This window comes from Sardina pilchardus, chromosome 24, assembly GCF_963854185.1.
Source record: "Sardina pilchardus chromosome 24, fSarPil1.1, whole genome shotgun sequence".
NCBI classification, from domain to species: domain Eukaryota; kingdom Metazoa; phylum Chordata; class Actinopteri; order Clupeiformes; family Clupeidae; genus Sardina; species Sardina pilchardus.
Window position 1 is genome coordinate 8,973,924 of NC_085017.1, and position 16,288 is coordinate 8,990,211.

General features: G+C 42.1%; 1 protein-coding gene across 2 annotated transcripts; it reads left to right on the forward strand.

The window, feature by feature from the left end:
* Positions 1 to 50: 50 nt before the first annotated feature.
* Positions 51 to 15,820, forward strand: hcn3 (hyperpolarization activated cyclic nucleotide-gated potassium channel 3). 2 transcript variants are annotated; one of them, XM_062529482.1, is made up of 11 exons: positions 51 to 179; positions 470 to 611; positions 3,462 to 3,545; positions 4,428 to 4,498; positions 10,021 to 10,228; positions 10,581 to 10,805; positions 12,016 to 12,177; positions 12,733 to 12,951; positions 13,386 to 13,532; positions 14,098 to 14,338; positions 14,676 to 15,820. In XM_062529482.1, the coding sequence occupies exons 2-11, from the start codon at positions 513 to 515 to the stop codon at positions 14,879 to 14,881; spliced, it is 1,662 nt and encodes a 553-aa protein (XP_062385466.1). In that variant the 5' UTR covers positions 51 to 179; positions 470 to 512; the 3' UTR covers positions 14,882 to 15,820. The 2 variants fall into 2 exon arrangements, with proteins under 2 accessions (XP_062385466.1, XP_062385467.1); XM_062529483.1 differs by having other exon boundaries at positions 107 to 4,513.
* Positions 15,821 to 16,288: the final 468 nt, after the last annotated feature.

A 16,288-nucleotide genomic window follows, 5' to 3' on the forward strand; every position in this document is an offset into this window, starting at 1 on the left:
GGAACTTGGTTTAGAAGCGGTTTAGACCAGCAGGATGATTATTGGACGCCTCCCAGTCCAGTTCTACTTGGTGACTCAGTCATTCCAGAGAAACGTTCCATGTGTGTGAAAGGGCACTGCTCGAGAACGCCACGTTTACGTCGTGGTTATTGGTCAGTGGTCTTGTCTCAGTCACACAGGTATGACATTGTGGAAACTGAAATGTTTTATCTCAGATTGTTTGAAGACTGTTTCAGAACAATACAAAATGTCAATGTTTTTAAAAGTAGGTAGAAAGTTTCTCTCTCCTAGTAAAGTCAATGTGTCATCACAAAATCATCCTGGTAAATGTGGAATCTTTCATTAAAGTAAAAGGTATTGCTCAAGTTTTGGGGAAATGTGGCAACATGTTTGTGGTAACCTCTGTATGCTCGTGTGAGTATGTGGAGTATGTTGAATGTATGAGGGAAGCCTGGGAGTTTCATTACAGATAAAACTTGTAACATGGCTGCTGGTGGGGAAGTGCCAAGTCCATGGCTGACACCCCGCAACCGAAAGAGGAAAGGCCCATTCATCACATCTCAGGAGTCTTCTGCTTCTGTAAACACGCACGAAAAAAGGACTGGAGAAAGGTTTGATGCCTAAATCCTTGAAGTACACAAGTAATGAAGGTCTTCCTGTTAACCTTTTCCACTGGAGGTGGTGCTAGCCTAGACAAAGCCTTAAGATTCCTGTAGCTTCTCGAGCAAGCTCTGTGCTGACTGTGTGAGGCGTTGCCACGGTAACACTTAGAGGGCGCAGATGGGAGAGTCGGCTGCTCCTCAAAACCTCAAGCGGTTACTAAGGCAAACGTTAAAGCCTCACGCAGCAGACAATGCTCTCTGGCTCAACTGCAGCCCACTTCCTGTAACTATGATGCACCCGTTCCTGCGCCCTTTTTGTCTCTTGACCCACAAACCGATGTTTGCAAAACTGTTGAGGTTGACGATTTTGCGATTCTCAGAAGCCCGTAGAGTGAGAAATGAAACCAACACCCAAGAGTTTTCAGTAGTTATGTAACCTACTTCTGTTTTTTTTTTTTTTTAACTTCACCATAGCTGTTTTTTCCTGTCTTGCCCCATTATCTTCGTCAAAATGCAGTGTTACATTCCTTGATGGTTTTGGTGGACGTTCACCCACTGTAGTACTCAAATGCCCACCACAACCACTGGGTTTATAACAAGACATAAGACAACTATCAAACACAGTTTTAATACTAGCAAGTGTATTTTACATATTTTAAAGAGTGTGTTTTGTATAAAAGTCATTTCTTGAGCTTAGAGACCTAGATCTAACCACAGAAGGTTGTTTGTTATTCTTCACATGATTCCCTATGGAATTTCCAGAATCCAACCTAGGGATCGCCACCAGTCCGTTTCCCTCCTCTGCCTTGTGGAATATCTTTACTGAGCTTAGACCATGTTATATGCAGTTGATTAGGTTGGTGGATGTGCCATTGCTGGTAATTTTGTGCATGGTTAAATATAGCATCCTGGAGTTTGTGTAAATATCCTTATACATATTTGTTGAGGGTACGGTCATTGAAATGTATGACCTGTGTAGACGTTCAGAAAAATACATGTAAAACTATGTCATTTTGTATGGCTGTCACTTTGGCAATTGTGGCAAAGTCAAAGAATTCTGCTTTTTAAATCATGTATGAGTCAAATTCCCTGTTTTACTGTGTATGAAGTATTATTTAAAACGACTCACTGGATAACAAATTCTTTTGAATTCGAAGTTGACTTTACAGGCCTGACCAAGATATGTAACCAAGTTTTGAGTTGATATCTGTGTAGAGTAAACAATTGATGTGACCACATCGATGTCACCAGGTAGAACAATGGGTTTCTCTTGACGGCAGCAAACACGAATTCATAATCTTTAAATGTAAAACTAAAATCTTTTTTTTTTTACAGAAGTTTTGAGGAGTTTACAATTAGCAAGGAGACTGCTGGTCGATTATTTTGGTCTTTCCAACACTAGATCAGGATTAGCCATTTTCTCAAAGGCAAGATGACATTCAACCACAAATGTTCAACACATTCATACCTGCTACAGCTGTGGACTGACATTTAGTATGAAAAGTAGTTTCACTTTATGCTGTCAGACAGCTGTTGGCCTGGAGACATCCCCACTGCTTTGGAAAAAAAACATGTAGGGTGGTGCGCCATTACTGTGGAACCAAAACATATGAGTCAAACGCTGGTGTTTCCCGCAACCAAATGCCAGTCCCACTTCATAACTCCATCGTCCCGCAGTCTTAACTCTTGACGCTATAGCCTACATTTGCAATTGCAGGTCTCCGTAACTTCCTGTTTCAGAAACCCCACTCTGGCAAACACAATAGTGTATTTGTGCTCTCTGACGCCTTACATAACCTCATAAGCCAACCCGATTCTTGGCCCACGCTTGTTTTCGGAGAGAGGAAGTGCAGACAGGTTAGCAGTATGGCACTGGGGATTTTTGTTGCTGGGTGGAGGAGAGTTTATTTTCAAATGTGTGTAGGTGAGGTACTCTCCCTCCCTTCTCTGAAGGGGTGTTTTTTTCTTTCTTTTTTTTTCTCTTGATGTCGCACATCACTAACCATTTGGAAACACAAATATTCTCTCAGTTTCAGGTTGAAGTGTCGCACCACCATTTCACACTCTGTGACCAATTACTGGTTAACCCTATTCCAGATGGATTATTAGGCTACTGTTGTGACTGTCTGAAACTGAAGAAAATAAGGCTAGCTGAATGCAAATTATTTTGCCCTGTGAATTACTATCCTAAGCAGAACTACTCCAAACCGATTTGTGTTTGAAGTAAGACTATCATAAATGTGTGTTAGGTTCATTTCAAAGGGGTTCAAATGATAGTTTTTAAGCTTAGACTTTAGGCTTACGCTATAGTTTGTTGTGTTTCAGGTTTTGTATTTCACTTTTGTTTGCAAACATACATTATATCCGGCATTAAGTAACTTTATTTAGAACAGTAAATGTCAATCTCTAAAGTCATTCTTTAGAGATCAAAGAACATTTTAAAGAGGTATTTCCTGGTACATTGTGATTGGTCTATGCTCCTTCTGCCTGCGCCCTAGCAACAGCACGCCCCAGAGGCTTTAAAAAGCAACAGAAAGCTAGTTTCTCAGAAGTCAGCTGACCACAAATTCTCTGGGAGTCACATGACCAAAGTTAAAGAGAAGTTGAAAGACTGTTTACAGGGAAACTTAACCATTTTGAGTATTTTCACAACGACCAATGTTTTTCCAAATGCTCAGTAATTTCATTAGAAATGTGTCCAGAGGAAAACTTGTACTACATACTAAATCATAGCCTACTAAATATAATTTACAATTACATTATACCTCCAGTTTATTTAATAAATACATATGTAAATTACATACAAATCTACACATGCAGCTGCTGTTTGAGTGCATTATTTCTGGCCTATCTTTACAGAGTCCCTCATTATGTTGTGCTATGGAAAAAGTAAGCCCGAGAAGGAAGAGGAAGCAATGTGCTGAGCTCTTGTATTTAATCAAGGTAGGCTAATATCGGCCATGTCTGCTTCTAGCATTGCTGTTATTACTGCATCAATCCTTCTGTCTCAGTACTGTAGGACACACCAAGAAACTACAGTAGAATGTGTGCCCTCTTACATTTGAACAAAGATATAGCCACACTAAAGCCTAGTTCCCGATTACTCCATCTTGTGCACCTTTTTTGGCAAAAGTATTGTTAATGTTCTACTTAGACTTAATTTAAAGCATTTGCTTGTTCTAATTCACACACACACACACACACACACACACACACACACACACACACACACACACACACACACACACACACTTTTGTATCTCCTTTAGAGACTGTAAAACAATTTCACATCGTGACAGGACAGCCAGTGAACTTCTAAGCATGGCGCCCTCTCCTGGTCAAATTTGAATGTAATTTGCAGTCATCGTCTACTGAAATAAGACCATTGAACTCAACACAGGTGTCAATTACACAATGTATTATTGCGTTTATATTTTTATGACAGTTCAACTACTTTTGCTGTTTTGATCTATTTCAATATGTTTCGGTTTCGGTTTGAATCTAAAAAAAACCCCAAGGAATTTACCACTTGAAGTCTTAGGAACTGCTTTTTGGTATCAGTTAAATTTGACGCTATACAGAAATCTGAAGGACCAATAATTCCAAATAGCTGTCCAGACACTGTCTGTTGTATGGGATTTGCCCTTTGTTGCTGGTTTTAGACCAAAACTCTTTTCTGTTGGTTTAAATTTAAAGAAAAAAAGAAAAAGTTATTACAAAAGATTCTAGAATGGAGCTCCACTCTAGAATCTTTGGTATAGTCACCAACAGGGCATTCCGTTCATGTGCATACCCATGTTGTAATTGCTTATACTTTTCTTGTAGTGTGTGTGCGTGTGCGCGTGTGCCTGCCTGGACAACCAAGGTGTGGGTCCTGGAATGCTGTCTCCCAGTTTGTAAGTTTCCTTAAGGTAAGGCCTTTGCTTTGTGAAACAATTTTCTTTTCAGTTAATACTACACGCACTGTAGTGCACATTGTGTTTCATTTCTCCGGGTGTCTGTTCATTAGTCAGCTCCATAGTGCCACCCCTTGGATGGATGGTTTTGAGATAACGTGTTGTAATAAACCTTTTTTTCCACTCTGACTAACCCAGTGTTTGAGTTTTTTTAGATCAGCCCTCATCAACCCTCCCTGTTCTGGTTCTATTTGTGTTTTTCCAATAAATAAGTGGTTGTGATTCACGTGTCTGGCATAGTGATTTCAAACCTGTGAGTCTCCAAAGTCTGGTTTGCCAGTGTTCTGGTTTAATATTCTCCTGCATGAAATCCCCAATGATTGACATTATCTGGTTAAATAGGTAACATCTGGCCGTACTGCAATAGCAGACTGCTGTTTCACACAAATTCAGATCATAAAGCAATAACAAAATAATTTTGGAATGAATCATCCATTTTGAGTTATGATATAGGCCACAAAATACTTCTGTTGTACACATTCACATTTCAGAAAATAAAATCCCTACCACAAAATATGTTCCAATTCACTAAACCTGTTCCCATAATCAACCAACAGTTCAGGCTTCTTCATAAGATCGCCTGCGCACTGCAGGAATTTCTGGCAGGACGTTTATTTCCTTTGCACTGCGTAATGTGTTGTGTGTCTATCTGACTGCTCTCCGTTGCCCCTGCGGGAGTGCCAGTGGCTTGTGTGTCACTACTTTCTCCTCATCCTCTCCACTGGGTCACCCTGGCGACTGCAAGATGCATTCCACTCGGGACCCTTTTGGAAAGACAGAAGGTTCTAGAACTAGTTCCATTCAGTTCTTCGAACCTTGGTGCTATCTAGTGAACCTGCCTTCATTCCCACCAGTTTTGAGAGGGTGTAGAGTACACTGAATACATCCAGTTTATTTCACATGAATAAAAAGAATTGGTGCCAGCTCCAAAAAACTTCAAGTTCCAAACTGAAGCATGTAGAATGCAAGTGGGCCCCCATAGTTTACTCCCAAGCTGGACCCCCGTGCCGTGGTTGAATGCCTGAAATGCAAGGTCTTCCCTTTGATTCTTGACCAGATATTGTGATTCAAAACAAATAAAGCACTACCAAATTCTTACACTGCACTAAATGAATGCATCCGATTTACTACTTCTCATTTGATTATAGACAAAGTGAATAGAGACAAGTCTATCTCCGTATCAACAGGTAGGGAGAGGGTCTGCACATATGAGCTCCAAAAATACTTAATAAAGTCTAAATAAATAACTTGAAAATAAATTAACTTATCTTCAGATCTGTGACTTATTGGTAGACCAACACACTGTCAGTTGCAGCCAAGTGTCATCCAAGGTCACAATCGTATTGGCTCAATTCACAGTTAGACTGGCCTGGTGTCTTATTAGAACAACTGGAGATGATTGATTTTCTTGATATTGCCTTTCACATCAATAAATCATAGCTGAATCACAATGTCGGCAAACAGTTTGTCCCCGCTTTAGTTGTGCCATCTCAATTTCCCCTGCAGCTAATATAAGCGGCATGATGGTGCAGTCCCTCTGTTGATCCTGGGCTCCAATAACATCTTGAAACCAGGCGGTTTATTACTAGTCATTGTGCTGGCGTGTGCTGTGTTTGCTTGGGCATCCATTGTCGGTGCTAAGGCCCCTACGCTCAAAGCAATTAGGCCGTGCCCTTAATTAAGTTCACCTAGAAGTTTGAAGCTTTTGGATGCTCATCTCGGAATAGGACACCGGGCACTTAACTGAATGGATCCCTGCCACACTTGAAACAAAACACCTCACTGAAGTGATAACCGACCGTCTTTCTTGCGTACAATGCCAACCAGAAAAAAAAACTATAGGCTAGCAATCAAGCAAAGGCAGGATGTTTTTGGCTAACGGTCAACTATCATCAACAATCTCTCTCCCTAGATAGGCTATTAATCTGTCTCAGATAAGAACCAGACTGTGACTCATATGGCCAGTCCCACCGACGCAACAGCCCTCGGGTGTCCACGAAGGAGGGCCAAGAGCAAGCCGATTAAAATACCTGTGCAGTTGCACACCTGTATGCGTGCGCAATCATCCACGAGTTGCGAGCTAGCAGGCATCACCAGTCCAGTCTTTACGTGATAGAACTAATTAATCAATTACGGACATAGCAAAAGAGCGAAGCATGCACGTGTATGTACTTGAAGTTCATGGTGTCACACATCCATAAACGGAGGAAAACAACTCGGCGCTAAAGCAGAGTCTTAATCTGAGCGCGCGCTTCAAGGCGACGCACCTTGGAGTTGACGCGCGGGCTGCAAACTTTTGGAAAACTTACTATTTGAATGTTGTAAGTATTTTTGATTATTCTGACTACTCTTCCAATCAACGTGGATATGGATAACGATGGGCAACATGTTGCACCGAATGGGGACTCGCAGTCGTCCCCGCACAAAGTTCCGCGCAGTAGCTCGAGGATCTTCTCATCCCCTTGGCGCTCAGTATCGGAAGTATCCGTGCGGGGTGAGCGGAGCGAGCGGGGTGAGCATGGACGCACGGACAACGTGAGCAGGAGGTTGATGTCTCTCGTGAACCCAAGCCTCCTACGGGCCTCAACTCACCAGAACTCCAGAACGACAGACTTTGGGGGGTCTCAAACTTCCACAGGGACCACCAGATATGGTTCGAACTTTTATGATGATAAGTACCCGGGCGAACCGCCGAGAACTCCATCACCAGACATGGACGAACAGGCTGAGGCCATGGACAACACCTTCTTCGAAAGACGACTCAGTACAATGCTCCAACCCGGAGTCAATAAATTCTCCCTGCGAATGTTTGGTAGCGCTAAAGGAGTGCAACAAGAACAACAGCGGGTCAAATCTTTCAACGTGTGGATAATTCACCCTTACAGCGACTTCAGGTAATTCGGGTGGCTGCAGGTCATGAAATAAAGAATGAACGAATTCCTCTCAGAATTTGCTGAGGAGTGTCATACTCTGCACTATAGGTTGACATCAGTTGGTAGGCTACAGAAAGGTCATATGTTTAAAGGTTACATTGTAAATTGAGTTGGCCTATGTTAGTGCAGTGAGTCCTGAACGTGAATGATCAGAAGAGTTTACATCGGACATTTCACCAAGCATATTATGTCTCAGGACAATTGGCAGGTATAGGCTTAGATCTCCATGAACATGAGGCCCATATGGTTGTCAAAAAAAGAAAAAGAAAAAGGTCCTGTGTAGTGAGCTATAAGGTAGTCTGCACATGTTCAAAATGACAAGTTCAGAAAATGTTTGGCACATATAGGCTATCTCATTTTCTAACGATCAGATGGGAACTCCGCTGTTTACTCAAAGGAAATATTTGGTCTTCTGTTCAGTGCCCGGTTAATAGCCTTTACAAATAGTCAAACCACAAACAATTGTCCACATACAACCGAGAGGTTGTGCAGGTGTCCTTCTTTTGGTCACCAGTTTCCTACTTCATCAAGGCGATCCCTCCATAATAGCACTAGTTATTGCCAGGCCCCACTGGTAAAAGCCAACTAATTTTGTAAGTGTCAAGTGAGATTGAGCACTATGGATTGGTATCAGTGCACCTAACTGTAGAGTGAACTAAGTGGATGAAAGGATTGAGTTGTGTGTGTCAGGAAAGATGATCTGGATTACTGATTATGAGACCTTGTGTCTGGCCAATCCATAGATGATAAACACGGCAACACAACTTTTTGAAAAGGACATGGTGATGTGCATCATGAAACACTGAACAGTTAATTTGAAAGCTTTCTAAATTGGTTTCATGTGGCATAAATTTGTGGCTCATGATCCAAATCAAAGAATGAAATCTAACCAGTGCTGTGAGCTTCACTGATACATTATTGCTATAATCTGCCCGTTAGAAAAGAGACCAGTGTTTCACATGGTTCATTTCAGTTAGTGATTGGTTTATTATGTTAAATCGACTAATAATTCCTTTAAAGCAGTTTGTGATATCTGATAAAACATGCCAAATCAGTTAATAAAAAGTAAAATATCTGAAACTGGGTATATATCATATTAATGATTATGTAATATATGCTGGGTTTATTGTCACCCGTAAATCGTTTATAAAAAAAAAAAAAATTGTGATATCCCACAGGATGTCTGGCCTAATTAGACTTGAGGTAAACTCATGTTCCAGAGAGGGTTACTGTTCACAGCGGCTATCTAACGTAACTGTATAGGGAAAAAAATACAATGGAAAGTAATTTCAAACCACGGTTCAAACTGATGAATTCATGAGGATACACTGTCAGTCTCTGTCTATCACGCACGCACGCACGCACGCACGCACGCACGCACGCACGCACGCACGCACACACACACACACACACACACACGTCTACTGTACATTGCAGTAGGCTAGGTCACGAATCCAATTAAAGTTGGCCTCTGTCTGCCTCCAAAAAAGAAGTTATCATCACATGTCCTTTTCAATTCTCAATTCAGTTATGAATTAAAAACAGTGAAGGAAGCAATGACTTGAATTGCAAATTCAAATGTGAAAATGGACAATCCTGTCAGTATAGTGCAAAGCTCTGTCAACTTCATTGTTTTTGTTAATTCAGCAGATGCCTTTGCCAAAGTGAACATGCACATGGGTTGGTTACACCTTTTAAATATTTTCCCTTCTGTACCATACAGATCAGCAGGTCAGTACTGGGATCCCCCAGCGCTGCAAGGGACTCCAACACATTTATAATGAATGGTCTCTGTTTGGGACACATGACAGAATATTCAGTTTCAGGAAAGCGGTCTTCCGGAACTTACGATCAGCTAGCGAGATGTGCTGGGCTGTCCTGACCTACTCTAAGTAATGCAGTGAGTTCTGATGTCAGGGGCTGTGGTCTCGAGCTTACACTCATTACGCTCAAACGGTGTGAGACACACCAACATCAGAGATTTGGAATCAAGTAAAAATGAGAATTCACAAGATGGCAAGGAGACAGATACAACAACATGTACAAACCCACCTGGGTAAATGTTTTTAATTGCTGACTGTAATGAATGAAGATGTGGAATCTGTAATTAAATCTCAAGTGTTTCTACCACTCAGCCGGGATCCTTATGCCAACATATTTCAGTCTACAGATATTTTCATAAATTAATATTTTAGTACTTATGCCTATTTTCTTTTAAATGTATAAAGCGTGTTGGGAGCATATTATTGAATGGTAACACGGCACTAAAAACAACAAATTAATTAATTTATTGATCATGCATACAGTTTGCTGATCATTAAAGATGCTTGCTTGGGTTGTAGAGGACTAGACTAGATAGGAAGTAAGTATCTGACTGCATGGCTTGGGTTTATTGCGTTGACAGTTAAATGCCACAGAAGGTTTAGGTGCTTGCATGATGTATGGGAAAGAGTGATTTCACAAAGCGGCACAGTCAAAGATTGTACTGACTTATGGATCTTTCTCCCCCCCGGTCCGTTCATCTAACAGGTTCTACTGGGACCTGGTGATGCTGTTCTTGATGATGGGGAACCTGATCATCCTACCGTGGGGCATCACCTTCTTTGAGGACCAGAACACGGCGCCATGGATCACGTTTAACGTGGCCTCAGACACGCTCTTTCTCCTGGACCTGGTCTTCAACTTCCGCACTGGTGTATTTGAAAACGAGGGCGATCAGATCGTTTTGGACCCCAAGGTAAAATCTGACAGACATGCAGCAAAAATTCTGACAAACAGTTTTTGTTGTCAATTAAGAGGTGCTCATCTTGGCATTGTGCCATTTTGTGGAGGGTATGGTGCTATAGTTTCATGATCTGAAAATAACTTATTAATATGTGTTGAAAACAACCAGTGGAACAAATATCGTAATGATTCTTCCAACTCCTCAGGCGGTGGTTTGTGCCTAGATGAAGGGCATTGTACACCCTAAGTGTTTGAGCCGGACAATAATAGGATAATTAAGCTCCTATGCATTTTGAACGGAGAAGCTTATGAGTGAATTTGTACAGGATTTGAGCCAATAATGACGAAGCATGCGGCTCTCTCAGGTGATCCGGAGTCGTTACCTGCGCGGCTGGTTCGCGGTGGACTTGATCTCGTCCATCCCGGTGGACTACTTCTTCCTGGTGGTGGACCTGCAGTCGCGGCTGGAGTCGTCAGACGTGTACCGCACGGCCCGGGCGCTGCGCATCGTCCGCTTCACCAAGATCCTGAGCCTGCTGCGCCTGCTCCGCCTCTCCAGACTCATCCGCTACATCCACCAGTGGGAGGAGGTGAGGAAGGGGGGGAGGGGAGGAGGAGGTGAGGAAGAGGGGGAGGGAAGGAAGAGGGGTAGAAAGAGGGGGAGGAGGTGAGGAAGAAGTGGAGGAGGTGAGGAAGAGGAGGAGGAGGTGAGGAAGAGGGGGGGGGGAGGAAGAGGGGGAGGAAGGAGGAGAGGAGGGGGAGGAAGGAGGGGGAGGAGGTGAGGAAGAGGAGGAGGAGGTGAGGAAGAGGAGGAGGAGGTGAGGATGGAGGTGAGGTGTTATTTTCAACACCATATTGTGTAACAAATAAAAAAAGGAAACAACACAAGAGATATGTTAAAAAAAAACAAATAAAAACCCAATGTAAGTTGTGTTTTAACAGTGTAGAAAGAAGGACAGAAAAAGTTAAAAGAAGGATGGACCAAGGACAAAGAGGTCAAAGTCAATTTGTTTTGCATCTTTGGTGATCAGACCACAAGAGGTCAGCCGAGACACATCGCCTTCTGCATCTGCCTTCTGTATCCAACGCTAGCTAGTGGTGTACTGTAGCTGGCCTTTTGTTTATACATTCTGTTACTCCCAACGTCACATTCATTTGAACTCTCATTGTCCCACAACACGTGTAGGCACATGCGTCTCAGACCATCTCAGCAAGTGGTCTGAGTGATAGGATCATAGGATCACGATATGTTTTGGTAGTTTGGTTGTTTACACTTGCGTTTAGAACTAGCAACTTGTGATTGGATCACCCAAGACGCATTTTACAGCAAACAAATGTAAACAGGGTCAAGGACTCATAAAGAACTACGATCAGTCATTGAGACGTGCTGGTCTGCCTCACCCTGACATACTATCAGTATTGTAATGAGCTGTGATATGCGGGGCTGAGGTCTCATGTGTGAACATCACACCCAGATGGTGTGCGAGGGTTGCCAGATTCCAACACCCTCTTCTTTACCTAACCTCTATGGCACTCTGTCTTCCTGAATAGATTCAGTACTTAGTGCTGCTTACTCCAATGATGACTCCTTCTGTATTGACATTTTAGGGTTATTCCTTATTTGTAAGTAGTTTTGGATAAACGCATCTGCTAAATGCTTTTGAAGAATGAAGAAAAGAAAGTAAAGAGTTGGATAGAAGATACAGGCACAGAAATATCATGGATGAGTTGGGGGGGGGGAGAGAAAAAGGGATGCGATAGTCTGTAACCTTGGTTTCTGGCTTGCTTGTCGTCGCCCAGATTTTCCACATGACCTATGACCTTGCGGCTGCAGTGGTGCGGATCGTTAACCTGATCGGCATGATGCTGCTGCTGTGCCACTGGGACGGCTGCCTGCAGTTCATGGTGCCCATGCTGCAGGACTTCCCCCCCGACTGCTGGGTCGCCAAAAACAACATGGTGGTGAGCTGGACATTAGTTGATTGTCATGTCATGTCATGTGTATAAGCATTTATAAGTATGGAGTTTGTGGACATGAGTGCATGTGTGCATGGAGAGCACTTAAGATAAGAAATACCTAATTCGTTCCCCAGGATATTAGGCTGTCACAACAGCACTGCCCTGTGCATGTATAAACAAACACATGAAAGTTAAAGTTAAAAGTTTAAAAGTTAAAAACAAACAAAAGAAGATCAGGCCTCTGCCACATCACTGGAGCAAAAAAGCGGAAGAGATATATAGTCTGATGGCCACCATTTTCCATTTGTACTTTCTTATTACTTTCCGGTCACAGAGGGATACCACCAACATCTATTCATTCCATTAGTAGCTGCAATTTGATATGTGATCTGTTCTATACGTGTGATATGTGTTATAATTTTATTTGAGGTAATGCCTTGACTGTGTAAAGCACATTGTGTCTACCATGGGGTATGAAATGCGCTATATAAATAAATTGCCTTGCCTTGCAATTTGACTCATTTCATTTCATTTCTCCCCTGTGCTTCCATCACTAAGCATTCCAGTTGGCAGCTGCAGTACTCCTATGCTGTCTTCATGGCCATGAGCCACATGCTGTGCATCGGGTACGGGATGCAGGCTCCAGCCAATCAGACCGATGTCTGGCTGACAATGATCAGCATGATCGTCGGCGCTACCTGTTACGCCATGTTTCTGGGCACTGCTACCAACCTAGTGCAGTCTCTGGACTCTTCCCGTCGACAGTACCAGGATAAAGTAAGGTTGCCAAGACACATCCCAAACGCTCATTCTGTAGAGACATGATTAAACACTAATGATGTTAGGTTTATAGTAACAATGCACATACAAAACAGAGTGATAATGACGCACACAAGGCACACAACTCGCATTTCTGTATAAACCTGTCAGGAAGTATAGTGTGAAGATTTTCTGTGCGTGTTGGCAGCTTGCGCGTAAATTAATGACTTAGCAGATACCCTTGCCACCTCAGCGTGGCATGATGGGAAATCTACTTATAGGGTTATTAAAAAGGATTAATCTATTTGCTTCAGCACACGTGCATTGAAATTACCTCTGTGTGATATTAGCTTAACATGATGACACATACAGTAATGTTATACTGTATATCCACTTTTTGGTACCTGTACCTGAGATGGCAATTTGTGTGTTTTTTTTTTTTTATCTCTCAGTATAAGCAGGTGGAGCAATACATGTCCTTCCACAAGCTTCCTGCTGACTTGCGACAGAAGATCCACGATTACTATGAAAACCGCTTCCAGGGCAAGATGTTCGATGAGGACAATATCTTAGGAGAGCTCAGTGATCCACTCAAAGAGGTCACTCACATGCATTTCATTTGTCTTAACCATCAGTGCATTTCAACTTGCACCATTGTCCTTTTCTCCCTGAGAAACTCAACTCTCCGTGACCGACTCCTTCAAATGGTTTCCCTTTTCTAATAAATGTTATCTATTTTATGTCAGCCTCTGTCCTTCTCATCTCATATTGCACTGTCATGTTCTCTATAATTATGTAGGTGCATCTAAAGAAATAGAATATAGTGGGAAAAGTCAATTGCCTTGCCCAGACTGAGAGATTAAATGCCAAGGAAACCATTGCCAATACTTAATTAGCTTATTAGAGGTCTTCTCAGGTCAACATTTCTGTATAATCAATTCTCTATTGTAATATTTTGAAAGACTGGATTTTTGATTCCCATGAGCTGTAAACTGTAATAATCAAGATTATTTTTGATTATCAAAATATTCCATGATATTTTTTAGAGGCACCTGTATGTCTTGTCAGGCGATAAATCAGTATTGTTTGTGTCTATCCTGGGTTATCCTCGACATTTATTTAATCTGTGCTCTTTTCCGTCTGTATTTATCTGTGTCCACACAGGAGATAAAGGGTTACAATTGCCGTGAGCTGGTGGCCAACATGCCATTCTTTGCCAACATTGACCCCCATTTTGTGACCGTTGTGCTGACCAAATTGTGCTTTGAGGTGTTTCTCCCGGGCGACGTCATCATACGGGAGGGCACACTCGGCCGTAAAATGTACTTCATACAGCACGGCTGTGTCACGGTCATCACCAGCGACAAGAAGGAGAAGCAGCTTGTTGATGGCTCATACTTTGGGGGTATGCTCCTTTTTTGGGGGGTGGATCTAAGGTTTTGCTTACACTGAGCTTTATTTTCTTTAGTGTTTCAAGGTTTCACTTCATTTGTCTCCTATTTTCCACAGACCCTTGTGTCACTAACAGAATGCAATAGCGTGAAATATCACAGAATATCTCATTCCTACACAGATACTCAAAGCATCATCCAGATAGAATTTTTATAGGAATCTTAATTCATTCAACATATATTTCTACAACATGTTTGATACAACAGCTCTCTTTTAAATCAAATGCCGATCCTAAACTGCATAATCATACTCAGAACAATTCTGTCTCTCTCTCTCTCTCCCCCTCTCAGAGATCTGTTTGTTAACTCGTGGGCGGCGCACGGCCAGTGTGAGGGCAGAAACATACTGCCGCCTCTACTCCCTGAGCGTGGAGAGCTTCAACGAGGTCCTGGAGGAGCATCCTCTCATACGCAGAGCTTTCGAGAGCATCGCAATGGAGCGCATAGACCGACCAGACATTTCGATCACTGCGCCAGAAAAACAGAAAGAGAGTTAAAGATGCTGTGTGTGTGTGTGTGTGTGTGTGTGTGTGTGTGTGTGTGTGTGTGTGTGTGTGTGTGTGTGTGTGTGTGTGTGTGTGTGTGTGTGTGTGTGTGTTAGAGAGAGTGGGAGAGAGTAGGAGGGATATCATGATGAAGACCCACATGGATATCTTTTGGAAGTCTACACAAGAACTATACTAAGGGGGAAATTCCTTGTTTGAAACTTGTCCTCTACTACTACACCTTGGCTGTAACTTAACATTAAGTTTGAACAGTACAGTATTCAGATGATAATCACTATTAGCCCTACAACAAATCCCCTACATTGGGGACCAGGAAGAGGACCAAAATGAGGAAGAGAGGTATTTTGTATTGTTGTACATGCCTTTCTCCTGACTGAATGTTGTGAACTGATATTCTTTTGTTCGCACGTATGTTTTGAATGAATAATTGGATTGGACTAATTGCTGCAAAAGTCAATCACGGACATGTCAATGCTGCCATTTCCAGTGGACTGTAGCCTACATGGATTCTATAACTCTCCTTTCCTTCAATATGGACAGTCTCTCACTAGGACATCAGCCTGGTCGTAGTGACCTCTAGTGACACATATATGTAAAAGCAGGCTTTTCTTTCCCAGTTTTGACTTCCAGGAAACTGTGATATTTGTTGTTAATAGAAAAAAAAAACTGCTATGAAAATGCACATTATTATATTAGCCAGTTATCATTTTTTTCAGGACTTTCAATGAGAAGTTCAATATTGAAAATATTCCTAGATGAAGTTACTTGATTTCAAGCAACATTAGTACAAGTTACAATGCTTTTTGAAAATGGACAGTAGAATAGTATGCATATGACTGGACCAAACAGGCATTTAGCCGCCTCATATTGGAGCTAGCATCTTTGTCCTAAACCTATAGGCCAGGGTATCAATCAACATAATGCTACTCAACAATGGCCGGGTTTCCCAGAATTGTTAAGAAGCTCTTAAGTGCTAAGAACTTCTTAGGAGCGTTGTAAGAATGTTCTAAGAACGCTCCTAAGAAGTTCTTGGCACTTAAGAGCTTCTTAACAATTCTGGGAAACCCGGCCAATGTCTGCTTGTGTCATTATGGGAGTAAGCCTAACTGTTAACACATCAAACACAGACCATATAAAAGTGTGTAGCCTACATTTTAAGGTGAATAAAGGGCACATCAATGTGCATTGTGCTTATGTGTGTGTATGTGTTGAGGTTATGCTATGTTGTCTCAAAGTCACAGATAAAGCAGAGGAGCCTACTGCAATAATAAGGACCACTGTAGGCCTACATTTTCATCAAACACCAGTGACAGCACAAGGCTGACATGAAAGGGATGTAAAGAGGTCATCAGACAACCTGGACATAGCCTACCGCCTAACGATGACAGTGACGCTGCC